Below are 26,081 nucleotides of genomic sequence, written 5' to 3'. Positions count from 1 at the left end.
ATTCAACCGCATCAAACTAAAACTTAGAAGTAGCCGCATTTTTTTATACAAGCGATATCAGGGTAGGGGGATCGGAACAGATGATTTCAGGTGCAAAAGTAATAGCGTTGAAATTACTGAGATATAGAAAATTTTGGACCAACAAATACCAAAATATATAGCGCAACCTAGGGAAACACATAAACCATTCTTGTTCACGCATACAACTTCTGCAGCTCATTTTTGAACTTGGACTTGATCTGTTCCCTCTTAATCTTCATAGCAGCAGTAACCAATCCAGACTCGGGTGTCCATGGATCGGCTAGCAACTGAATCTTTGCAGGAGTTTCAAACTTGTCCAATTTTGCTGCCTTTGCTACCTGTACAAGATTTTTCATATTTAGATCGGACAAAAAGGCTCTCAACTTTCAGCAATCATCTAGTGGATATTAAGTAAAGATGAACAGACCTTAGAGAGGGATTGCTGAACCTCAGTGACTGTTTCAGCTTTTCCACACAGCTCAGAAAAATCATTGTATTTGATGTCGGCTTCTTGGGCCCACTTCTCGAGGGCCTGACGTGCAGGGACAACTAAAGCTATGCAGTAGTTGTGGGAGGGATCTGCATATGCCATAATATTATCCACGTAATTACTTGATTGTAACGAAGCCTCAACCTGCAAGCAAGGCAGCAACCAATGTATTTAGCATCCCACAGAAAGTTACAGGGTGCTTTGTCTGGCAACATAATTTACCAGAAATAATATATAAATTTTAAACGCACCTTTCCAAGGGAAATGTACTCTCCATGCTGGAGTTTAACGATATCCTTCTTCCTATCTATAATTTCAAGGCATCCATCAGGATGAAACATTCCAATGTCACCCGTATAAAACCAGCGCATGCCCTTCTCATCAACCTGTAGCATGTAATGAGTCACCAATCATCAGTTCAGTGCCCCTATCTAGAGGCTGCGATGAATGAAGATCATGATGAAACACATGCACATATACAGAAAAAAGCATACAGGTCCATTAGAGAATTCACCTTGTACACCTCATCAGTCTTTTCTTGATTCTTAAAGTAACCAGCAGTTACACTAAATCCCCCTACTACAATCTCCCCACGAGGCATAGGCTTGTCAGATGCCAAGTATCCTCCTTCTTTCCAAGAAACAAGCTGCATCATCAAATAAAAGACAGCTTTAATATTCAACTCTAAATCCTACCTAGTATATCACACACATATACAGCATAAATTCCTGATAAGATGTACAATATCACGTCTTCCTTTGTTCAGTGAAACTTGCAGAAATTGAAACTAAAAGTCAGATATAAACATATATTCTCATACTCATAGGAAGTAGTCAATTAGGACTAATCATCTAAGAATAAAAAGGAAGACAGTACTCTCAGAACAAAAGCTAGAATAACTGAATAATGTGCTGGGCATGACACTCAGATAATATTCTCCTTTTAAAAAATCCTGCTCTGGTCATAAATTTTCAGTAACTTTTTTCCCAGAAAATAAGTAATTTAATATACCTTAATGTAGCCACAAGGAAGGGGTGGGCCAACACGGCCCACTGTTGTGTCATCCCACTCAGAAAATGTAGCTCCAGCAAATGTTTCTGTCAAGCCATATCCTTGCCCAATAGGAGCCCTGTTTAAAAACCATGGCATGCAAAATTAACTACATTTTACACATGATTAGAATCAACAGCACACTTGTGACAATATGAATTGTACAATGATAAACAAATAGGTACAGATACTACTCCCAACACATTATAAGCACATAAGCACTTTCCACCCAGAAAATGCATTTGCCCTAATCAAATAGAGGGCTCACTTCAATTATTGGCATTAATATCTATGAAGAAAAAAAGAGAGGTTATTTGTTCAACTATCTGGTTATCTCAAGATGAGAATGCACTTACCCCATGCAGATATTGATGAACCGCTGTGACTCAGCAGACAATGGAGCACCACCACAAAGCATAAAGCGAATGCGTCCTCCGAGTATTGAGCGTATCTTTGTGAAGACAACGGCATCCCACACCATCCTTTCCAAACCCCAAGCCCCAAACCAGCTTCCTTCTACAGCTGCCAGTCGCCGTCTAAATCCGAAGTTAAAAAGATTCTTTGCTAGCCCACCTTTCTCCTCAACCTACAATACTTCAAAGTGATTAGCCTAGAAAGGATACTAGACCTATATGGTTGAATCACAGATGCTAAACAACCACATACAAGGTGAATAATATCCACTTCACCTTTTTCAGAACTCCATCTCGAACACGATCTAAAATAGCAGGAACTGCTGTCATGATGGTTGGCTTTAACATAGTTGCATCTCCCTTGGTTCCTTTCTTAATTTTATTTGAAGTGTCTGTGAAAGTCAATGCTGAACCATAACCAATTGAACAACCTGCAGCCAGCATCACAGACTGGACAAGCACATCATAATTACAATTTAATAAATGTAAAGTAGTAATACAAATATTAAAACAAAGGTACCTCAGCAGCCAATTCGAAAACGTGAGCTAGGGGCAAGTACGCCAAGTATACATCAGTGCTACCCAGACTTGGAACCACTGTCATGACAGCTGCAGTAGTGGCTACAATGTTCCCATGAGTTATCATGACACCCTACATCATTATAAACTAAAATCATTTAAAGGAAAATGAACAACATTGGGTAATAGGAAATAACTAGTCATGCTCCAATATTTTACAGTACATTATTCAACTAATGTTGATTTGAGAATGGGCACATGGCCAGATAGATAAGACTTGTGAATACATGGAGAAGGATTTGCATACGAGTTCTTACATCATAGTAAGTAAAGTACTCAAGTTTCTAAACTATGTTGTCTTTGGGAATCTGCAATCCAAAAGAAAGCAACATACTATTTTCAACAGATGGCCAAACGGACAGATTTACAAAATATGATTGTTCTGGATCTCAAATAGCAAACAACAGATTTGCAATAAGGGTCAGGAAGCGAAACAAACCTTTGGTAGACCTGTACTGCCACTTGTATACATGACAACAGCAATATCATTTTTGGAAGGTAACCTTGGATGAACCATACTCTTCTGTCCAAGCTTCTCAACTTCAGAAAAGGATGCAACTTTCCAACTGCTCATACTTCCAGAAATGCTAGTATCTGAACTTCCCTCATCTTCAAAATAAATAACATTTTGAATAGTGTTTAGGCTTGAGCTTATTGCGGCCAGCTTTTTCAACTGCTTGGCATCACAGATCAATGTCGATACCTGGGTCTGTTAAAAAGCACTAATGAGGAGTTTCTTTTTTTTATAGGTATACAGTGTAATTTTTATAATATAAATCACCCATATGTTCATGGTTAAATAAACTCATGAAGAACAGGAAAGCAGTGATTTTACCACCAACCTCATTGAGGGAGTGAATTAGGGCGTCCTCTCCTAGTGAAGAATAAATAGTAACAACAGTAACATTCTGCCGGAAGCATCCCTGGAATCCAAAACCAACTATTTTTAGAACTGCCTGTGCACTCACAACTTCATACACAAAAATAAAAGAAACGACAACAGACACCACAAATCAGGCATTAAAAAAAATTGACCTGAAAGGCTATAAACCACTCTGCGCGAGTATCTGAAAAAATTGCAGCACGGCTATCCACATTATGACCTAGATTAATAAGCCCAGATGCAAAGTTGCAAGCACGATCAAACACTTCTCTGTAAGTTTGCCATTCATAATCTCCCAAGTGAAGCTTCTCAAACTTCCGTCCATCACTAGCTGTGACAAATTCCCTTCCCATAAACTTCCTTGTTCCAAGAAATTGATTCTGTGAATACTTTTTACAGGATAGTTCAAACAGGGCTGCCATAGTTGTGGCTCCTTTCTGAGGAACTTCAATCAACTCAGTTACCCGAGCATTGCGCATTGCGTAACCTGCCTCGCCACCAACTTCCGCTGGAACACCCCTTTGCTTCCCCCTTTTCTTTCCCATGAAAATAGGGGACAGCAAGACAGGTATAAGCACGGCAACAATAACAGCACCAACAATGCCATATGTCCCATAGCCTTTCAGAATGGACAATTGATCTCCAACAACCAAATCGTCTTGCGCAGGTGAGTTAAACAAAATCTCTTCAGAATTTTCCATCACTGAATATTTATTAATATGAATTTATTCCTTCTGAATAGACCAAATTGTTACCTAAAATAGATGATACTGTTAAATAAGGAAATCATTTTTAATGTTCGAAACAATTGCAGTGTCTAATCTTTAGTATAACTACAGTTATGTGTAGAACTAACATATGCACATACACTACATGACTAAATCAGGCAAAATGAAAAAAATAAATAAATAAATAAATAAGGAAATGCACGCATGTGAAGTATAACATCATCGTCAATGAAAATTGATAACTGTCATCACAATTCTGTGACTTTCAGGTTACGAAATATCAAACAGAATTCAGATTTCAAACAACTTCCAGCTTTGAAACGCATCTTATTCTGTAGAAAATAAAAATAAAAACTTAACGTATTCTTCATGATCAAACTAAGGAAATAAATCGATTCTTCATTAACGAACAACACTTCTGGGAAAATAAATATCTGACGAGACGATGATCATACTTCTAATTTCAACCAAAAAAAATTTGAAACTTCCGAGAGCAACACCACCACTAATCGAAACCCAGATGTCAGAACATTTCAATCGTTAGGTAGGATCAGTCAGAGAGTTATCACAAAAAAAAGAAATTCTCAAAACTGAAAAGCAAATACAACACAAACCCCATGCTGCAAAACTTTTGGGTTCGATCAAAATACTCACTCGTCGCACATGATGAAGATGAACAGCCACCACACTATAAGCTAACACAAGGAACAAATTTGAATGTGAAACATCAAACAGAAACTCCAATTACCACCAAATCCATAAAAGACTATGAAAATGTTATTCATCAACAAGAAAAAATCAACCTTGAAACAAAATTAAAAACAAGTCTTGTAAAAAACACCACCTATCACAAATAACACACAGTGATCATCACCACAAGAAAATAGCATAAAAACAGGGGTGGGTTTGCCGAAAAATTCACCTCTCTGAGTTCAAAGCCAGCGAATCCTTGGATGCTATCAAAAAGACTCGATCTTTGAGCTTGAAAAAAGCAAAGCAAAGCATATGAAGGTGGCAGCAAGACAAAGGTTGGGGATGCATTTACGTATATACCCCCAGATATATTAACAAATTATCCAAAACGACATGTCTGATTTAATAGACTTTGGAATGATGACCAATCTCAGTGAGGGTTGGTTTCGGTATTTTACTTGTCATAACCGCACGGTCCAAGTTTAGAACTTTCAAAATCGAGATATTTCAGAAAATTAAAACTTCCAGAATCGAGCTCCCTGCTTCAACGAGGCGCAAGAATAACGAGTCAGCATGCTGATTATGCATATGTCACGTGCAAGCTTGGACAAATGGCGTAATCTGTGACGTCTTGAGAAAGTGGCACGTGAGCGATTACGTAATCTGTAATCCGACTTTATTACTTCGGTTTTCTTCGTTTCGTTTCATATGATTGATGGACAGCGGTTCATTTTATAGAATGGCAGTGTAGCAAGCACTACAATAATCATTTTTAGTTCACAATAAATACTAAATAATGTTTTTTTTTTAATTAGGAGGAGGAGTATTAATATATTATAATTTATAAGGTTGTCTCAAGATTATCTCCTATGTGAATCAAACTCGGGTTCACTTGGGGAGAATTTAGCCCATTTTTTCACTGTAGTGCAACTCCATGTGCTATTTGCATCTCAAATAATACTGAGTTAAAATACTTTTCCTTTGTTGAAATGTTATCATGGCATTGGTTTTGTTATGGTAAATACTTAATCATGTGACGGAAGACGAAAAGGTGGTGCATTTGCAAGCATGGTGGAAGCTAATGAAACATACATTGCAATTGACCCCTACATAACCAAGCAGATGATTCTAAGAGTCTTCTTCTAATTCTTGTGCTATCTGCTAGCAAGAGAAGCGCATAAATATAAACATTGAACTATCAATCAGTTCATCGATCAGATTGATCGATAAAATCGTGTAATTTATCTAAACACAATGTGCAGTCTTGATTGATAGTCTTGCCAACAGAGAAGTAGAAATGTTAACAAAAGAATAGAACTATGTTTGAATATATCTCATACTCTAGGCTGATCACAAAACAGTAAGTGTCTAAGTCTCAATATATGATGACAATCATTCATACAGAGCACATAAAAGATGCCTAACTAGAATCACAAGCCAATAATTGACAAAGTCTCTAAATTAGTGATAATCTAACTTTGGATGTCCATGCCACAGAGTAGACCGAGAGGCAAACTAATGGTTCATCTCATCTTCTAGCTTAGTGCCTCTTGCAGTAGTGCCTAGTGACAATGGAACCATAGGACGCAAAGAGCGATATTGGAACCTGCGTGCAACTTCTATTGGGAAGCTTAAGTATATGTCTACCTTCCGTAAGGGTGGTAACGACTACTGCCGCCATAACCTGCCCTACTACCATACAAGCTTCGAGGTCCACCATAACTAGCACCAGGTCCTGAATCATAACCATCAGCAGAGCCTGAACCATCATAACCACCATAGCCCCTAGCTTCACGGCCATATGCACCTAACCCACTACCACCATATCCCCCACCAATCCCTCCACCATAAGAACCAAAGCGACTAGAATAACCGAATGACGACTCTCCACGATAACCAGAAAAAGCACCACCACCACCACCACCAAAGCCCCCAAAACCACCTCCAAAATCATTACCATCTGGATATCCACCATAATCACCAAACCTACTGCCAAAACCTCCCAATGACCTATAAGAAGCAGGGCCATAACCTCCAGCACCATAACCACCTGGACCGAAACCACTCATGGAGTCTCCAAATCCACCGAAACTATCATTGTAAGGGTGTGCCCTAGAGTCACTACCAAATGCAGGAACATGTGCTGGGTTTGAGGCCTTCTTTGGTTCAGCCTTCTTGATCTCAACCTACAATAAAGAAGTGAGTTAACCTAGGCTTATACTTCGCAAACCTTTTGTGAGACCCGGATTTAGGTAGAGGAAGAAAACCTCTGCATTAAGTCCACTACTAATGAAATATGGATAGTGAAAAAGTAAGTTGACTGAAACTATGATACAAATATACAACAAAATTCTTACAATTCTGAGAATACTTTGAAGGAAAACCTTCAAATATTCCTCTATACATAACATGTCCATATACACCGAACACCTTAAATGAACATTGCCAATAACTCACCTGTGTACCAGCCATATCAATCCTATTTCCATTTGCAAGAACATTATCAACAACTTTTTCGTTGTCAAATACAACAAATCCAAAACCTCGAGAGCGCTTAGTGACATGATCACGTATGATCTCATGCTCCACCACCTTTCCAAATTGTGAAAAGAAACTTTTGAACTCATCTGATGTTCAAATAAAAAAGTTGAGGGAGAAGAAACAATTCATCAGTTGTGCAACAATAAACATAGCATCAGAATACAACCAATGGACAAAAATAATACAACAAACCTTCAGTAACTGTGGTTGGAATCCCGCCAACAAAAATTTTCTTTGTTTTGAAATCATTTCCCTGTCCAGAACCCTTTGGAATGGTTCTCTTTATCTCAACCTGGTGAAAAATTCATGCCACTAGTCACAATCAAATTACTGGACACAACGTTACATAAAAGAAAATTCTCGAAAAGAACAGTTCAATTAAAATTTAACGGGAGAAACATCATAAGAGCTAAATACCTGAATAGAAACTCAATATCAACTATCAAAACTTGATTAAAATTAAGCTCAAAATTTACTAATTGAACTGTAACATGCCTATTTCATATCATAGCATACCAATAAAAGACACAATTCCCCATTTTCGGACTATTGAAAGGAACATCAAATCCATATAATATCCATTGATTTCATTCTCAAGAAAACAACGAAAATAACCCAACAAATTATTCTACAATTAGTTGAACTAATCAATTTAATTTAGGCCTTTGATTTTAGTTTGCTCAAATCTCTGTTTGGCTTCTGAGAAGCTGTAGGAAAAGAATAAAAAATAGTTAAATGGTTCAGTCCGGTTGCATTGCAGCTATTTCTTCATATATTATAACATGTGAAAGAGCTATAAGTTGTGATTCAAAGCCTAGCTTTCTTATGTTGTTTGTTTTCTTCTATTGTTTTGTAGGATTTTGGGGAAGAGATAGAAGGCGGTCATGCTTGTTGTTCAGGGGCATATGATGAAGTCCCACTGCTTGCTTCATATAATTGATTTACAAACATTTATGCCATTGCCAGTAGCAAGAAAAAGAAACATTCATGTAGCTTTTCTTTTCTTAATTGAAGCACAGATCTGTTTTTGTTCATTTTTGTCTTCTTTTTTTTCATTAAGAATTGACTGATCAGTTTTTTTTTTTTGTGGTTCATATTTCTCTTAACTTTTTTTTTTCATTTAATTTTGTACTTGCAAAGGAAGAAAGTGATGTGTAGTTTAACCAATTGAACGAAGCTTCAAATGTATGAAATCATGTCTTCGATATTGCAAAAAAACACAATGATTATGTATTAATTAAACACTTGGAAAGTCATGCGAAGTGCAAGTGGCAGAATAAAAGACCTCCGTGATTTATGCAATGCTTATGTACTAATAAAACACTTGGAGAGTCAAGCATAGTAGGAAAAAAAAAAAAAAAAAAACCCTCTCACAGGCGCGGGAGGGCGCAGAGAGGCTAGTATATTAACAAATGGAGGAAGAGGATGACAATTACCTGCTTGTCATTGATTACATGAGTCTCTTCCATAACTTGGTCAACAACTGAAGGATCCGCATAGGTGATGAACCCAAATCCCCTAGGTCGACCAGTTTGCCGGTCTTTCATGATCACAGAGTCTATTATCTCCCCATACTTCTCAAAGTACTTAACGAAGGTATCTGTGACCGGATAATTCAACAAACACATTGCACGTAGATATGAGAAAATTGAAAAAAACACATCAAAATTTCACAGCAAAGCAAAGTTGGAAGCTGTTAACAAAGTCCATAGAGCATCGATTTCACTGACTTGAAGAACATACCCACCCGAGTTTGCATACAGAATTACAATGAGAAGTTGTTAAAACTAAAACTAAAGACTGGAAAGCAAAAATCCACAATTTCTCAGAAACGAAAAACACCCATTAAGATTTTGATGGATCATAATCATGATATACACTGTTAACAAAAGCTTAAAAACCATAATATCGCGGAATTAAAGAATACCCATAAAATTTAATAGAAGAAATCTTACCTAAGGTGGTGTCTTTAGCTAAGCCACCGATGAATATCTTTCTGCAACAACAAAAAAACACACAAAAACAATAACCAATTAGCATAATCGCAGCTACAGATAATTCAACTCTTTGGAGAGAGAAAGAGAGAGATTGAGGACGAACCCAGGGCTAGCACCGTCGCCTGAGTGAGGGTTATGGTTACTCTTCTTCGAAGCCATGTTCGTCTGATTTGGTTTGGGTTTTGGGATGTATCAGCGATTTTGGTTTTGGAGTGCCAACAAGTAATAACTAAATAAACAGAGTGCCAAAACAAGCAAGGCAATTTTGAAGGCGGTGAATAGAGCAAACAAAGCTAGGGTTGGGTTTGGGCCAAACATATTGCCCCAATTTTGATCCAATATGTTGCCTTAGGCCGAGTCCAAGACCAAAAGCTCACGTTGGCATTGAACATAATTGTTTTTTTTTTTTTAAATATAAGCAGTGAACATAATTGTTGATGGGGTTTTTATTTTTTTTCATCCCATAATTCTATATCAACCATTTAATGCCAAAATAATGTCGAATTTTTTGTTAAAAATTTAAGTGCTTTCTAAGAAATCATAAGTGCCCGTTTGACATTATTTATTTAGGGTGATAAGTGGTTTTTAAAAAAACCCAGCTCGTTTGGTAAACTTTGAGAAAATCACTTATTTTTAAAAATTACTGTGAGAGAAAGCTATAAGGGAAAGCAGCTAATGAGGTGCTTTTATTTTCTGATTATGCGGGAATCAATTTCGAAGAAGCACTGGATTTAATGATTATGCGGGAATCATTTTCTGATTATATGCAAATCAGTACTAACAACACTCTCTTAACAAAAAGTTTATCAAATGCCAAACTTGACCATATTTGTTACTTCTCTAAAAAAATAATTTAAAAGTGCATAAACATTTTTAAATCGTTTCATGAAACTCAATCATAAGTTATTGTTGTTGTTAAAAAATGCTTTTAAACCTTCTAAACCAATCAAGGCAACTCGTTACTAAGTGAATTAATTGGTCGTGAATCTAACCAAACTAGACTGTGATGCATTATTAATTCAATGAACTATTTCATACCTAAAACACACCCACCCCCCCATTCCCCTTCCTATTCCTACATGTTACTTCCAAAATTGTGATGTTTGGCTTGAATCAACATTGCATTGACTTGACACTTGCCATTTGGTCTTAAAATAATTATGAAAGGGGGACACATGGTCAACACACGAACTAAAGAAATAGACTGGTCAAACCAAATATCCATCCAATTAATCATACAGTTAAAAAAGTTAATACAAAAGTTAGGGCATTATTAGATGATTTAGGACTCAGTAATGCTAATGATTTAGAAACATCGACTTTGCTAATAGATTAACATACTGGCTGTATATTCTTAAACGATACCTTTTAGCAACTCAAGTATATTCTCATTACATGAACTGCAATTGGTCTAGGATAAGCTAAACAATCAATCTTTGCACCAAATTTTCACGAGTCCATATAATATTTATTTTAATATAGAAAATACGAATGCTTTGCAGTTTTATTCAAATGCATGATTAAATATTTATGTCTAAATTTTTTTTTGTTTTTGTTTTTTTAAGAAAAAAGATTTTACAAAATTATGTCTAATAGGTTATGAGTTAAATATTAGAAAGGGCAGCCATGGCGCTGGTGATGAGAGTAACCAATCTCTCCTTAAATTTTTTTTTCATAAAAAAAACAAAAAAGGGGGAGGATTTGAAACGAACTCATCTACCAAGTACTTTTATATTCCAATTGACTAATAATTGGAGAGCTATACAGTTTTTGAAATATTTAGAAATGGACAGAAGTAGAGAATACCCAGAAGAAAAAATATCAGTTATTATAGTAGAATAATTACTACAAACAAAATACACATACGTACATGTATTATTATGTATTTTATTATTAAAAATATACGCATACATTGCTTTAGGTGTAGAATAAACTGCTTTACGCCGTTACATTGTCTTATTCAAAAACACGCTATTGAATTGTCGAGTATTAAAGTTTAAATATCGGTAATCAATTAGCTTTATAATATTAAAAGAAATCTCAAAGTTCAAATTCCTCATTTTATAAATTTGGAAAGAAAAAAAAAGTAAAACATAAATTTATTAGGAAAAGGAAAAAAGAACTATCATTGTGGAGCAGTGAATATGATGGTATTTTTTTTGGATCTGAGTGTAAAGGTAGTGGCATGATACTATGATTGAGCTAGGGATCACACACATTCTGAAAAGTGGACAGTGATGAGTAGGCCTAGCAAAACATATCAAAATATCAAAAGCAAAGACTAGTAGGCTAGTAGTCTTTGCATTTGAGAAATGGAATCAAGGAACAAAAAAATAATTTTAATTTGTAAAAATAATTAAAATAAAAAACAAAAAAAATAAGGCAAATCAACCAAAAAGCCCTACACTCCAAAAACACTTTCATTTAGCTCCCTCCCCCCTTCTCTCTCTCTCTCTCTCTCTCTCTCTCTCTCTCTCTCAATTCTCCTCCTCCTTTCTTCTTGTTCTCGTTCTCATTCTGTCTGTCTACTTGTCGTAGATCAATTCAAATACCCATAAAAAGCTCATTTTGTTCCTTTCATTTTAAATTTTTCATCTTTTAGTATATGATCATATAGAGTCATTTAAAGCCCAATCCTCTCTACCCAGCAATTCATATTCTCCATCTGTTTCCTTTGTCCTGTTTCCACATTTTCACTCAGTCTTGGGTCTTTTGGCTTTGTGGGGTTTGCAAAGATGAGTGGTGGTGGGTTTAGGGTTTCAATCCCAAACAGTGTGAGGAAGACGATCCAGGACATCAAGGAGATCACGGGCAATCATAGTGAGGAGGAAATCTATGCAATGCTCAAGGAATGTAATATGGATCCCAACGAGACGGCTCAGAAGCTTCTCTTCCAGGGTACCTACAACTGCTCCTTTGTTTGTTCTTTTTATTTTGGTTGCCTCGGCTTGGTTACCTTGTTTTCCTTTCGGTGATTCGACGTGATCCGCGTGTTAAAGTTCTTGTTTTTTGTTCTGGTTATTTGGTGTTTCATGTGGGTTGATTTGATTTTGATTATGTGGGAATTGAGTTGGGTTTTTGATTTGCTATGATGTGTTTTCACTGTTCGTGACTTTGTGTGGCTTAGTTGGATTCTGATATCATCTTAGGAATTGAGTTCGTACTTTGTTGGTTCATAGCAATCATGTTCAGACATTTCAGAGTGACTATGCCAATAGTGAGATAAATTTGTGTAAAATTAGAAGATTTAGATTAATTTTATAATTAGGTTTTAATTCTAGCATAAACTTGTGGTTATTTTGGGGGTCCAGAAGTATGCTCTAGCTTGCCTTAAAAGAAAAAAGGTTTATTGAAGTTAATGTGCTTGTTTTGGAATTAATCCTCCATTTGGTAAGTTCGGAATAAAGGTGAAAAGGAAAATAACTTTAGAATTCAGTGTTGTTTTATTTTAATATTTTTGAAAGCAACATCGTTGTTGAAATATTTTTCAGTGAGCACAGTGAAGTGGTCTTTTCCTGGAAAAATGAAAATTAAAGACTATTCAGGAGGTGGAGGATCTCTGGAATAGGGTTGGATTTCCAGCTTTGTTGTGGGCATCTGTATCAGTAGGGTTTAGGGATTCAAATTTTTTTCTCTACTATTGTGTTAGATTGGAGGGCCTGCTATGCACTAACTGGTTTTTAGTCTAGTCTTGTCTTGGAGTTGCACATGTTCCAAATGAGGTTATGTAGGTCTATGATGTATGTTTGCGGTGGATTTCTTGTCCAAGGTTTTGTACCATCTAAATTCCAACTATATATGGACTTATTGCTCCGTCTATTTGTTCTTTTTCTTTAAGTGAAATAATACTCTTATGTATCGATCTGCAGATCCATTTCATGAGGTCAAAAGGAAACGTGACAAGAGAAAAGAGGTAAGAGATTCTAATTATGGCTGATTTTTACCGTCAGCCAAATCAGTTAATTTGGGAAACTGGTATGTAAGGGAGTGGATTTTTAATATGTCCTATCATGAAGCAACAATTTTTATTTTTCAAAAAGAAAATTTATAATGTGGTTTCTTTACAAACATGTGTTGTTTGTCTTTGGTATTATTTTCCTCCTGATTCGTATTTAATTATGGTTTTTTAAATTTGAATACCAATTAGTTGTCTTATATCTTGCAGAATCTGAACAATAGAGAGTCTGCAGAGTCGCGGTGGAGACCTGGAATGCAGGGACGAGGGGGTAGGGGTGGGCGGGTGAATTTCTCACCTCGTTATGGTAAGTGACACTCAAATTAGAATGTGTTTGAAGGTCGCTATTGCCTGTACTTTTTCTTTTTACCCTTGCCAAAATCCTGGGTTCAATTATATGACTTAATTATGTTTGCCGATTAGCAAAATTTTATCTGTTTCTACTGTCTATAACTGTATAACTTTTTTCTCCTACTACTATTTCCCTTGTGTTAATTTAACAGTTCTGTAAAAGGTTGCCTAGTCTAGTAAGCTACACCTTTTTTAATTTTCTTGGTATCTTTGGCTTGGGCGGAAATAAGGGAAAAATTATATCTTCCCCTTCTCCCCAATATGAGTGGAGTTTTTAGATTTGTAGATTTGAAAATGTTTGCTTACACCTGCTTTACTGTTGTAACAGTTTGAATCTTATTGTGCCACCAAGCTTAAGTCATACCAGCCAAGCTAACTTTATTCTGTGTACTTTTTGTCAGATGCTGGTGGTGGTAGAAGTACTGCTCCTGGAACTGAGAATGGACCCAGTCAGGTTGCAGAGAAAGGTGGTGCTCCCTCTTTGCCAACCTCTCGTGAGACAAAAAATAAAGAGCGAAGTCTGGTAACAAGGTGGCTATAGTTTTAAACCAAATGCCTTTTTGTAATTTCCGTGGCCATTCATCTTGATGCAGTTTATGTTTGGTATTTAACTTATATGTTTAAATATCATTTGCAGCTCTGTATCGGTCATTGTGGATGGTCCTACCAATGTGGTTTCTGGAAGTACTAGTGTTGTGCATCCCTCCCATGTATCTGCTGGAAGTGGTCCTGATATAAGTTTGTCATTGGTTGGGGATAATTTGGGAAGTTCGGTCCCCCCAGTGGATGCAAACAAGAACACCACTGTTAAATTTGGAAATGAGGACTTGCATGAGCAGCCTGCACCAAGCTCCAGTAGTAGCTTGGTGTTGCCACCCCCAGCATCTACATTGGCAGTTTGTTTCTCTTCTTCAGATCCTGTACTTGTGCCATCTAATGATTCACGGCTCCCAAGTTCAGTGGGCACAATTAAACGTGAAGTAGGGAGTCATCATCCTTCTGGTGAGTCAAATGCAACTGTTGAGATGAATTTAATTGCTGATCTAGAATTTTAGAAATTCAGTTTAGTTTGATAGACTATCCCCCGCGCAGCGAGTATTGAATTATAACTTGTCTTAGCATTTTTGAATGATGCTATTGCAGCTTCTGAGATTGGTAGCTCTCAAGCACAAGGAAAAGTGGCAAGCAAAACACAGGGAGTTGGGAAAAGTCAGCTTGCTGATCTTTCACACCCTTCATCTACATCAACTCATGGCAGTTCAGGTAGTCGGCCATCATCTAATTACAGTAGCCGGTCTCAACAATCAGTTGGCACTCAAAAAGGTATGATACTGGTTTTGTTTGTTGTGTGTATTCCCCTATATATATATATATTGTCTTAATAATTATGTTGGGTACTTGAAACTGTCAAGAGTTCATATGGGCTTTTGAGACATTAGGCATTGTGTTAATAGTTAGACTTCACCTCCAACCCAAGCAGCTTCCATAAGAAAAGAGGAAAAAAAGAGAGGAAAACATGATGACCCGCCTTTTGCTTTTTGTTACAAAATCTCTCAACTTAATATTGAAGTTGTTCTAATCTGTTTGAAGCATTCAAAACATTGATAATTGTCCTTGCACTATCGGTCGTTATGTGTCTCTCTGTTGGTAATAACTTTTGATTCTTACACAAGAGAATCTACTTAACAAAGGTACACTTAGAATGGTTGGCTGACATTCTTTGAAATTTGAACATGATTTTCTGCTTGACGAATAGTGTGTTGTCTCTCTGCTTTGCTTTGGTCAGTATTGGGTAGTTCACTGTTAGATATTTCATTTCTCCTTTGCAAAGAGAGAAATCGGAGTTAGTCCAGTCTTTTGTAATTTTGGAGATAATTTGTATTGTCACACAGGATAATTTTCTGCCTAATAGAAAAGCTATATCTATTTGCCTTGTTGTTAAAAAAAACACCTGATGACTTGATGTTTATAATTTCTTGAATGTTTATGATAGTTTTTGACCTGTGCAAACTTTGTGTGATATATGATTGTCTTCAGCAGTTGGTACCAACAAGGAGTGGAAACCAAAACCTGTAAATTCTACTGTTGTTCAAGGTCAAGGAACAGCTGGTACTGCTGTCGCATCTGAGGTTCCTGCTGATTCTGTAAAGGCCCCTTCCCAGTCACAATCTGTTTCAAGCATCCTTGATTCAGAAGAAGCAACTTCAAAATTGCAGAGGAAGCTAGAAGAGTTGCACCTTCCCCAGCGCAAAACAGTTATTCTTCCAAATCACATCCATGTTCCTGAATCTGAAAGAACCAAGTTGAGTTTTGGAAGTTTTGGTGCTACCTTTGCCGTGACTACTGGCTATGTCAGTGGTCCTGAGACTGATAAGAGCTCAACACCTCGGTCTGAAACTTCTCAGGTTATTGAAGAAGCTGTGGAGGAACAGTTATCAAGGTTTGTAATGATGATTATTTACTTTACTGTATCATATCAATGCTGTATATTTAAGTTTGCCTGAGACTAGGTGCATTGTTTTTATTTTGACCTCCCTTATTGGTTAAATTCTCTACTTCTTCTCCTCAGGCAATACAACATTAATAAAACTAGTAGTATCAGGAAAATCATTCTGTCGAATACTAGGGTGTCAATAAAAATAAGGGTAGCTCATCTGCAAGGAACTTTTTGGATGTAGAAAATTGAATTATTGCCCTCATATTTTTGGCGCATTTTGTCTCATCAAAGCTTTTTGGCTTGTATTTGACCTGGCTTGATATTGATAGTTGACCTTTTCCCTTTCAAATTAAGCTTTTGGGAATAATGGTAAACCACCAAACCTTATCATGGCATCAGAGCAGGAAATCTTGAGTTCAAATCCTTGCAATTGGTGTTGGACTTTAGTTGTAGAGAGAGGCCCAAATTTGAAGGGGTGTGTCAGAATATAAAATTATTGCTGACTCACATCCTAACAGCTTGTGCTTTGGGATTTTGGTAAACTAATAACCTTTATCAGACCCTAATTATGCAATAAAGCTCATTTTCAAGAAAGTAATTGTGTAGCCTCTGTTCAGGTTTGAGCAATTATAGTGTACTGCTTGTAACTTTGACAACAAACATATTTCTGATCCTGGCATTTTTATCTACTGTGGTATATAATCTCTCTGTAGCAAAATTGTGCTGATGCTGTTTTATTATTGCTATTTTTTATATCTTGGATCCAGCAATCAAAATGCATTGGCAACTGCCAATGAGGATGATTATCCTGATCATCCACAATCACCTACTCACGTACCTGAAAATATATCATCTGGTGAGGGTGACGTCTCATCCAGTGCAACCCAAGGACAGAATGAATCCAAGCATGACACTGCATTGCCGTCTGGAGGCCATCAGTTCTCTGTGGCTCATACTTCCCCAAACTACAGTTTTGGGTTTGTGCCCCCAATTTTGGGGAGTCAGCTTGCGCCATTTGAAAACTCCGAGTCTCAACCACGAGATATTTCACGCCTTCCAAGCTTTGTGGTGAGCTCTCAAACTTAGCTTCCCATTTTATGAGACCTTCCTATACTGTAACTGCTTATATAATAAAACAGCTCTCAAACTTAAGCTTCCCTAAACCCTCTTCTCTAATGCGGATATCCTTATTTTTTCTAATGTTTGGACTACTTGTTTTTTTGCATTCTTTGTGCTAATAAATCAACTCAAACACTTTTCTCACTATTCTTGGTACTAGTAGAATAGAAACCATGCTCTGCTAATACCAAAAAGTCAAACATCACCTCTAGATTGGGCTTTTCCTTCATTGATGGCCTGTAGAGAGAACTGGGAGGTTTTTTATGTGCTTCAATGTCTTTTTTTTAATGACAACAATATTGAAAAGAAGAGAGGTACACAAAACAAATTGGAAATGGTTTCCTTCCCATTGAATGAATGAATGAATGAATTCTGATCATGCAAAAAAAAAAAAAAAAAACGAGTTCGGACATTAAGAAGTATCCGGACGTCCGCACTAGAGAATAGTTTTAATATATATATATATATATTCTTTACTTTTTATTAGATGTTCCTTCTTGATTGACTTTTCTTTGATTTTACAATCATTTGATGGCGATCATAACTATGTGTCCATAGGTACAACCACCCTTTGACCCAGCAAGTTATTATGCCCAATTTTACCGCTCAGGTGCTGATGGTGATGGCCGCCTTTCTCCTTTTCCTTCTCCTGGGGTTTCCTCCAAGTACAATGGGAATGTTGCAGTATTGCCTCCAAGTTCTCAGTCTCCACAAGAGGTTTGCATTACTAACACACCTAGGTGACGAGTTAGTTTTATAGATGCTTCCTTTATTTTGATGCTACTATATGGCTATTTGCAGGGTGGGGTTCTATCTGCAGCTGGCCCAACACCATTGGTGACACAGGCTTCTGGGCTTGTGCAAAGCTCGATAGGTGTAACTCAGCAGCAAGTTCCTGTCTTTCGACCGCCAGCCGGGATGCACATATCTCATTATGCTCCTAATTACATTCCCTACAGTCACTATTTTTCCCCATTCTATGTTCCACCTCCAGCCATCCACCAATTTTTGGGCAATGGTGCATTTCCTCAGCAACCTCAAGCTGGTGGTGTCTATCCAGCTCCTCCAGCAGCTGCCACAGGAGTCAAATACTCACTGCCACAATACAAAACGGGGACTAATACAGGGAACTCTGCTCATATCGGAATGGCAAGTGGTTATGGACCATATGGCTCCTCCCCAGCTGGTTATAATCCCAGTTCTGCCACAACAGCGGGAAACTCTACTGCTAATGAGGATCTGAGCACATCTCAGTTCAAGGAAAGTAACGTATACATGACGGGCCAGCAGGTTGGTTTTTATCTTTTCCGTACCTTTTTTGTTGTTGTTGCCGGATGTTAAATAATAGCAATAAAAGTCAGAGCCTGCTTTTCCTTAATTTGTTTACTTTGTTGGTGAATTTGGATGGAAAGGGACAATAGGATGTTTTACAAAGCGGAACTTTTGGTTAATACAGATAAAAGGATTTATTCCTGGGGATGCCTTTTTCTTAATATCTCTGCTTCTTACTTTTTTGGGACTTTTTTTGTGTGCATGTTTTGGTGCTCCTCTATACTTTCTTTGTGCTTGGGTTTTAAATATCTCTACTTCTTTCTTTCCGATGAATTTGTAGAGGCTCATCATTCCTAAGTGGTACAAATAGTTATTAGTCTTAGAGAGTACTGGATTTTCCCATCTTCCTTTCATGTTTATTAGAGCATCTAGTCCTTCCATTTTCCCCCTTGATATCATTGCTTGCTTGACATTTACAAATTGCTTTTCTACAGAGTGAAGGATCTTCTGTGTGGGTTGCTGCACCTGGCCGAGAAATGTCCAGCTTAACAAGTTCTTTTTACAACCTTCCCCAACAGGGTCAGCATGTGACTTTCACCCCAACACAGGCTGGCCACGGCACTTTTGCTGGTATCTACCACCCTGCACAAGCAGTAACAGCAGCCACTGTTCATCCACTTCTGCAACAGTCCCAGACCATGGCTGGGGCTGTTGACATGGTGGGACCTGGGGGCAGTGTTTATCAGCAGCCTCAGCATGCACAAATCAACTGGCCGAGTAACTACTGAAACAAAAATTTGAGTTTTTGTAAACTTCAAAACAAGAATTGCAAGTCCAATCTTGGGAATTCTTTTGGACAACTCCAACTAGTTTGGATTGAGGAAGACATCAAGAAGATACAAAGTTGGCTTAGATTTGAGTGTAAATCTGTTAAAGGAGGCTGGAAAAAAAAAATTGCCAATAGCATCTTCTGATTGTTTGGGTTGAGGACATAAAAGGTGCAATCCACCTGTAACTGATATTGACCGTTTTAGTTAGTCAAGGTAGGCATGGCAGATCTTCTCTTTCTTTCTGCTGCTTTATGGTGTTGCCATTTTTCCCATTTTATAGTTTGAAGTCCTCTCTCGTCTCTTCCCCTTCCTGTCTCTCTGTTTTTTCTACTTATCTTTTTTGAAGTTTTTGAACTTAGAATTTACTTTCGAGTGGTGAGAATCTCTTTCATTCTTTCTCTTCTATATCTGAGGTTTTATAGGTTTTGGAAGGTAAGATATAGGCTGGTGAAGAATTTCCATTCCATTGTTCTTGTCTCTCTGTTGTCTTACCTGTAAAGTGAATTTTGATAGCAAGAAAAATCTGTATTGGACTGTTGTATTTGGTATAACAGAAACAAACATGTCAATTGTATTAGTTGACTCTGGCATTGCTGAGGCATCTCGTAGTTTGCAGGGTTTTGAGGTGAATCTCTTGTGTTCGAAGGAAAAATATGTAGTTGGATTCTGATATCAGTGCAGAATATCCCCTTTTTGATATATGCGTTCTACTTTCTTTGTAATATCCACTAATTTAGACCACTTATCGTCATGGTGACCCATATTCCATGTGCGGAATTGAGTGTGTACAGATGCAATTTTACACACGCAAAAAGGTTTATGATTGAAGAGTGTCATGCTTGATTGGTCGAACTCGGGGATGAGTGACTATTTGATCAGTAAGTTTGTGCAAATGAGTACAAGCAGTGCGATTAGTTTGATGTTTTGTGGCCTAATTATACCAAATGACTGCCAACTTAACAGTATGAACTGTTCTTTGTGACATGCTTGCCTCTTGAGATGAGCTGCAGGCCAATGTTTTGATTTGATATGAAACTATTGGCCGACAGATTGCAAAACGAAGCCGAAGCCAAAGCCACCCACTCACTATCCGTCGCTATCCTGCCTGGATTTATCCTTTACTTTATTAACATTGTTAACTTTAACTCGGCCCAATCAGAAGAAATACTAAGCTTTGCTTCTTGTGTTCATCTATGTGCATTATGTTCAAACTTAAAAGGAAGCAAAGTGTTTCTGTGCTAGACTGCTACCATAAATTTCTAACTGTAGAACCAGAGCTAAGTAGACATGCTCCATAAGTTGCTTAATGTACATAAACTCAAGCCATTTGTGCGGTATGCGCTGCCTAAGCAAGCCCCGGCAACACAGCCACAGTCATGGCCAGAGGACGGTGGTACTTCTATCTTGAAGATTGTCCATGCAGGTGGCTACTACATGGCTATTCCTGCAGCCAAGATACTGGAGAAGTACCCCTCTTTCTTGCTAGCCAGGCCTGAAGTCTTCAGGCGGCACTGGGATTTGGTAGTGAAGGCTGACGAGATCCTCACTCCTGGCCAAAAGGTCCTCCTAGTTCCTCGTCGAACTGTGAGGAAGCTCCGGCGCAGAATAAGAAAACCCAACAAAGAATTTTCTGTCAATTCTTATGTATCTCAGTCTTCCGTGGAAGTCTCAAGTCACACAATTTCGCAACGGAAACAAGGTGCAGTTGGTGAGCTGAGTGACTCTTCTTCTACTTGCAGCAGCATTGGAAGACAAAAAAGTGTTGGGAAGAAACATGTGACATTTACTGGCATTGATGTGAAGCACAGGTACAAGGCTGGTGAAATGGAGCCCTCAACTTCAAGTGAGAGCTCAAGTTCTCAATCTCAAGGGAGGAAGAGAACGGTGAGAAGTGCCATGACATGGCAGCCCTCCCTTACAGCCATCACTGAAGCTCGGGGGGCTGATCATGTCATGAAATATGAGTGATGTTTTTCTTTGATCCCAAATCATGTAACTTGTTTGTACTTAATTACTACAACAGATTAGCTACATGTTTTTATTTTTATTTTTTGAAATTATAAGATGTTTTTTATGAACACACATATATTTTGGTAAAACAATTCAATATCATGTAATTTATCTTCCTGAAGACAAGATAGTGGAAATTTCAGTCTAACAACACAGAAAACCAGACATATGACAAAATATACATAGATCTTCCAAAAGAAAACATATTTTTATGTAAAATTTTAAACCTTTTCCTCGTAATTTTAAACAAGAAATAATCATTTGGGCATCTTAACAACGGGATATGCGGTATAACACATAAATTATGTTTTAATTTCTCATATCTTTTACTAACAGTAAATGCATGTTTTTAGAAGGTTTTTGGCATGCAAAAAACATTAGTGTAGTGGTTTTAGAGTATTTACTCCTTCAGGTAAGGTCCAAGATTCGAGTCCTAACATCCGTATAATGTGTGTAAGTTTAATATATTATCGCCCCTCACAATAAGAAATATCTTTTTTTTTTTTTAAAAAAAAAAAGATATTTGGCATCAACTGGTATTTACTATTGACTGCACTGGTTTACAGCCAAACCAATGGTTTTACCAGATAAAACAATAAAAAGGAAAAACAAAAAAGTTACTGTATAGACAAAAACGTTATGGTCAGTGTACATTTTTTTAGATTTTTATACAAAAAAGGACAAGAAAATATTCCAAATAAATTCTTCACAGAAAACAAGTGGATTAAAATAGTTTTCTTCTTTTGCATGATTTTAAAATGACCAAGAGTTGTGGGTATTTCTTTGGCAGGTGTAATTTGGACATGTAGTGGTTGTCCTGGCTCGGGTGTTTGGTCTTCCCTCCATATATTATTGCGACCGCAGAATATTTTGTAGACCACCACCTTATTTTTTATAATCCTACTCACCATCACCATGCCTACATTAATTTTTGTCTTAATACTTAATCAATATTCAGTAATCATTTTTGAGCTTGTGTGAAGTAAACTTCTCTTCCACTCAAGGATTCATACTCGTACTCACATGAAATAAAAAGTTTCAAAAGGAAATGTATTCATCGAGTATTTTTATATTTACGAGTGTATATTTTTAAAACGGTATAAATTATTTGATTATACATGTATAAACAACTAATGTTAGCAAATCTCTTTAGTTCGTTACTAATGTTAAAATGGAAAATAATGTTATAGATCATATGGTTTTTTGGTGAAATGATTCGTTTGGTTTTGGTTGCAGGAATGTTATGAATCTGAAAAAGAAAATCCAAAAAGATCATAAAAGAAAAAGAAAATTCAAAAATATCAGAAAATAAAAAGACTCCTCTTATTCTAAACATAAGAGACAGGGAGACGAAGGAAGAGCGTCAGAGAGAGAGATGGGACAGGAGGAGCAAAGCTCAGTGGGAGTGGGAGAAGAAGAAGAAGAAACAAGAGAAGTGGTAGAGAAGGAGGAGGTAGAGACATGGAACCAAATGAAGCAAACCCTTATACTTGAAATCTCCTCAAAGCTCATCCATGGTGATCTGGAGGCCAAGATTGAAGCCGCCAGAGATATCAGAAACTTGGTCAGAAAGTCTTCTTCTTCGTCACCGTCTTCGTCTTCCAAGACCCGGTCAAAGTTGGGCGCGGCTGGTGTGATATCACCTTTGGTGTTGATGCTGTGCTCTCCTAACCCAGATGCACGCCAAGTCTCTCTCCTCGCTCTCCTCAACCTCGCTGTCCGCAATGAACGGTAATTTTGTTTCCATGGCTTCAGATTTCTTTGTGTTTTATTCACTGATGGGCTGTGAGGGACTGGTTTATGCTAATTTTGTTGATGGGTTTTTGCATCTTTTTGCTCATTTTGTTGCTGTGAAATGGTAACAAGGGAAAGTGCGAAACTTTTTGTGTTCTGGGATTGTCTTTTTGTTTTATTGGAGATGAAATCAGATGATATGATATGGGCATTTTGTTTTTCTTACATGGGGTTGCTAATTCTTGATTTTGATAACAAAAATGAAAAGAATTGTTCACATTTCCTAGCAACCAAATGGATTTTGATGAGGTGGTTTTGCATTTGGTGTTTTCTCGATTGAGCTTCTGGATTCAATAAGTCCTCGCGGTCCATAATTATGTGGATTTGATCACTTCTTTATTTACTAGCTGAGGGAGAGAGAGATGTAGGAAATGTAGATAATAGTGATTTTGTCCTCTGTTTAGTTACTGAGGAAGTTGGGGTTGGGCAAAAGATTTGATACTAGTAAAAGTTGCTACTTGAGGGAAGAATTAGCTCCTTTCAATCCAATTTAGTGAAATTTCTGCCATTTTGGTCATTAAGGAAAAATTGAGAGAAAGGACAGTACTTTAGTATGCCAAACTACTTGAGAAAGAGAACATATTTTCAACCATTTTTCATCTTCGCGTTACTGATACACTGGAAGATCCAACTGGATCTTGATTCCTACCCTTTCTTTTGGAGGATTTGTTATGCGGCAAATGAGATGGAGCTTTGTTAGGATAAAATTTCTGTTGAAGGGGGTGAGGCAGTCAAGTTTCGTTCTCGTTTTAATTTTGTCTTCGTTTGTTTTTCTTTGTAAATATGGAAATGAATATCTATGTGGTAGTTGATGGAGAGAACTTTCTTATCAAAGTATAAATCTTTGTATTTTAATGCTGTTTAAGTTTTCGGAATCAGGTTCTGAATTTGGGAAACTCCCATACTATTATTTCTCTCTTAATGCTGCACGAGCATTCTGATGCCAAATAAATCTGGCCTCCAGTCCTTTTGTTTTTTCTCGTTAATGTCAGGATTCTTCTTAACTGTGTATCATGTGAGCTTCAGTGTGATAGGTGTTGTTACATTATTATATGTGAATTTTAAGTGCTCACTAGTTCTGCAATCTTTTGCTCTCTGCCCATTACTCTCATCTTAGGTAATGGCTTTTACTAGTAAAATATTCAAATAAGTTGTCAGTATGTCTGATTGGGTCCTTGTTTGATGTTTATTAGAAACAAGGTCAAAATTGTGACAGCTGGAGCCGTCCCTCCTCTTGTTGAGCTCCTCAAGTTCCAAAATGGTAGTTTAAGGGATTTAGCCACTGCAGCAATCTTAACACTCTCAGCTGCTGCACTGAACAAGCCAATTATTGCAGATTCTGGAGCTGCACCTCTCCTGGTTGAGATCCTCAGCTCTGGAAGTGTTCAAGGAAAAGTTGATGCTGTGACTGCCCTACACAACCTCTCTAGCTGTCAAGAGAACTCAACTGATATTCTGGATGCTACAGCCGTTCCCCCTCTTATCAACCTTCTCAAAGAATGCAAAAAGTATTCCAAGTTTGCCGAAAAAACTACTGCCCTTCTTGAAATCCTATCCAACTCTGAAGAAGGGCGTATTGCAATCTCAAACTCAGATGGTGGGATATTAACCTTAGTAGAAACCGTTGAAGATGGATCTCTTATGAGCACAGAACACGCGGTTGGAGCTTTGCTTTCTATGTGTCAGAGCTGCCGAGATAAATACCGGGAACTCATTCTTAATGAAGGTGCAGTCCCAGGCCTGCTTCGATTGACTGTAGACGGCACAGCTGAAGCTCGGGAGAGAGCTCGTACACTGCTAGATTTGCTTAGAGATTCTCCCCAGCAAAAGCAATTGGCGTCCTCAGTTTTGGAGAGAATTGTATATGACATTGCCACAAGGGTTGATGGAGCTGATAAAGCTGCTGAAACTGCAAAGAGGTTACTGCAAGACATGGTTAAAAGAAGCATGGAGCATAGCATGAGCCGCATCCAGCAGAGAGCTGCATCTTGTACACCTTCCAATACGCAGTCTACATAATGTATATCTTTTTGGCTGTAGGAGTTTCACAAAACACTGGGTTAGAGTTTTAATCTGAATCTATGTATTTGTTTGGGCAGTTAAAACTCTGCACCCTGCTAAATCACTGGGGTTGAAATCTTGGATTAGATTAGGGGGTGATCAAGTGGCATTATGGGGGTCCATTGTATATCTCTCAACTTTGGTCATGTATATATAAAAATTTACTCTGCTATTTTACTGCACATTTCTTCTTACCACAAGTGAAAATAAAGGCTGTGCCTGGGTGGCAATCACATCACATGTGCAAAACTTGAGCAAACCTTGTATTCAGAGCAACCCCAAAATTAGGAGAAACACTTGTGTGAACATGGATAACACTATTTTGTTATTTCAGTCAATTACGGTATGACACGTGATAAATTTTTCACTTAACATACTGTGATTGACCTGGAGTAATAAAACACTGCTATCCCCGTTTAACACAAGTTTTTCTGCAAAATTGGAGATGGGCTTCTGACTCATATGGTAGGCTGGAGCCCATTCTTTATGTACTTTAGCTGAAGGGCTGTTTTCTATTTAGTACCACATAATCCTTATCCACCATCACATTAAAGAGAGTGAATAACCAACCTACCATGTGACACCCATCCCCATGATCCATCCAATTTAGGAAAACTCCTATGCTTTCCTTTCAAAACAAAAATTCCTGTAAGGTTTGACATGTTGGAGCTTAAAATATTTCATCAATTATTAAACAAGCCATTTCCCTCGGTAAATTTCCATCTCTAAACAAACTTTTTTAACATTATTAAAGTAGCCAAGTGTGAGATTTGCAGTGAAGTCTCCAACAATCTAATTACATCTTTGCCACTGTCGGTGTGTCTGCAGTTGTTATGAAGTAGACACCGAACTACTTA

The 26,081-nt window shown here is 37.5% G+C and overlaps 4 protein-coding genes across 6 annotated transcripts; 2 read left to right on the top strand and 2 right to left on the bottom strand.

Annotated features, from left to right (window-relative positions):
* Nucleotides 1-84: 84 nt before the first annotated feature.
* On the bottom strand, nucleotides 85-5,188 carry LOC117622078 (long chain acyl-CoA synthetase 8). Of its 2 annotated transcripts, none has more exons than XM_034352608.1 (12): nucleotides 5,087-5,188; nucleotides 3,589-4,191; nucleotides 3,396-3,476; nucleotides 2,993-3,262; nucleotides 2,495-2,626; nucleotides 2,251-2,424; nucleotides 1,918-2,147; nucleotides 1,523-1,640; nucleotides 1,026-1,157; nucleotides 763-897; nucleotides 449-655; nucleotides 85-359 (listed from the first exon to the last, which is right to left on the bottom strand). In XM_034352608.1, exons 2-12 carry the CDS (start codon nucleotides 4,135-4,137, stop codon nucleotides 195-197), a joined length of 2,193 nt encoding a protein of 730 aa, XP_034208499.1. In that variant the 5' UTR covers nucleotides 4,138-4,191; nucleotides 5,087-5,188; the 3' UTR covers nucleotides 85-194. The 2 variants fall into 2 exon arrangements, with proteins under 2 accessions (XP_034208499.1, XP_034208500.1); XM_034352609.1 differs by lacking the exon at nucleotides 5,087-5,188 and adding an exon at nucleotides 4,819-4,847.
* Nucleotides 5,189-6,155: 967 nt separating this feature from the next.
* On the bottom strand, nucleotides 6,156-9,634 carry LOC117623238 (heterogeneous nuclear ribonucleoprotein 1-like). Its single transcript, XM_034354144.1, has 6 exons — nucleotides 9,499-9,634; nucleotides 9,354-9,394; nucleotides 8,835-8,998; nucleotides 7,591-7,690; nucleotides 7,315-7,484; nucleotides 6,156-7,043 (listed from the first exon to the last, which is right to left on the bottom strand). Exons 1-6 carry the CDS (start codon nucleotides 9,552-9,554, stop codon nucleotides 6,501-6,503), a joined length of 1,074 nt encoding a protein of 357 aa, XP_034210035.1. The 5' UTR covers nucleotides 9,555-9,634; the 3' UTR covers nucleotides 6,156-6,500.
* A 2,220-nt stretch (nucleotides 9,635-11,854) lies between these two features.
* Nucleotides 11,855-20,026, top strand: LOC117621447 (mucin-12). 2 transcript variants are annotated; one of them, XM_034351929.1, is made up of 11 exons: nucleotides 11,855-12,293; nucleotides 13,265-13,308; nucleotides 13,561-13,657; nucleotides 14,103-14,232; nucleotides 14,339-14,703; nucleotides 14,845-15,024; nucleotides 15,739-16,141; nucleotides 16,906-17,206; nucleotides 17,816-17,974; nucleotides 18,059-18,547; nucleotides 19,024-20,026. In XM_034351929.1, the coding sequence occupies exons 1-11, from the start codon at nucleotides 12,131-12,133 to the stop codon at nucleotides 19,315-19,317; spliced, it is 2,625 nt and encodes an 874-aa protein (XP_034207820.1). In that variant the 5' UTR covers nucleotides 11,855-12,130; the 3' UTR covers nucleotides 19,318-20,026. The 2 variants fall into 2 exon arrangements, with proteins under 2 accessions (XP_034207820.1, XP_034207821.1); XM_034351930.1 differs by having other exon boundaries at nucleotides 15,742-16,141; nucleotides 19,024-19,936.
* A 2,591-nt stretch (nucleotides 20,027-22,617) lies between these two features.
* LOC117623078 (U-box domain-containing protein 3) lies at nucleotides 22,618-25,408 on the top strand. Its single transcript, XM_034353929.1, has 2 exons — nucleotides 22,618-23,100; nucleotides 24,357-25,408. The coding sequence occupies exons 1-2, from the start codon at nucleotides 22,745-22,747 to the stop codon at nucleotides 25,180-25,182; spliced, it is 1,182 nt and encodes a 393-aa protein (XP_034209820.1). The 5' UTR covers nucleotides 22,618-22,744; the 3' UTR covers nucleotides 25,183-25,408.
* Nucleotides 25,409-26,081: the final 673 nt, after the last annotated feature.

Source organism: Prunus dulcis, chromosome 3 (assembly GCF_902201215.1).
Source record: "Prunus dulcis chromosome 3, ALMONDv2, whole genome shotgun sequence".
Taxonomy (NCBI): domain Eukaryota; kingdom Viridiplantae; phylum Streptophyta; class Magnoliopsida; order Rosales; family Rosaceae; genus Prunus; species Prunus dulcis.
This window is presented reverse-complemented; position numbering and strand designations above follow the sequence as displayed.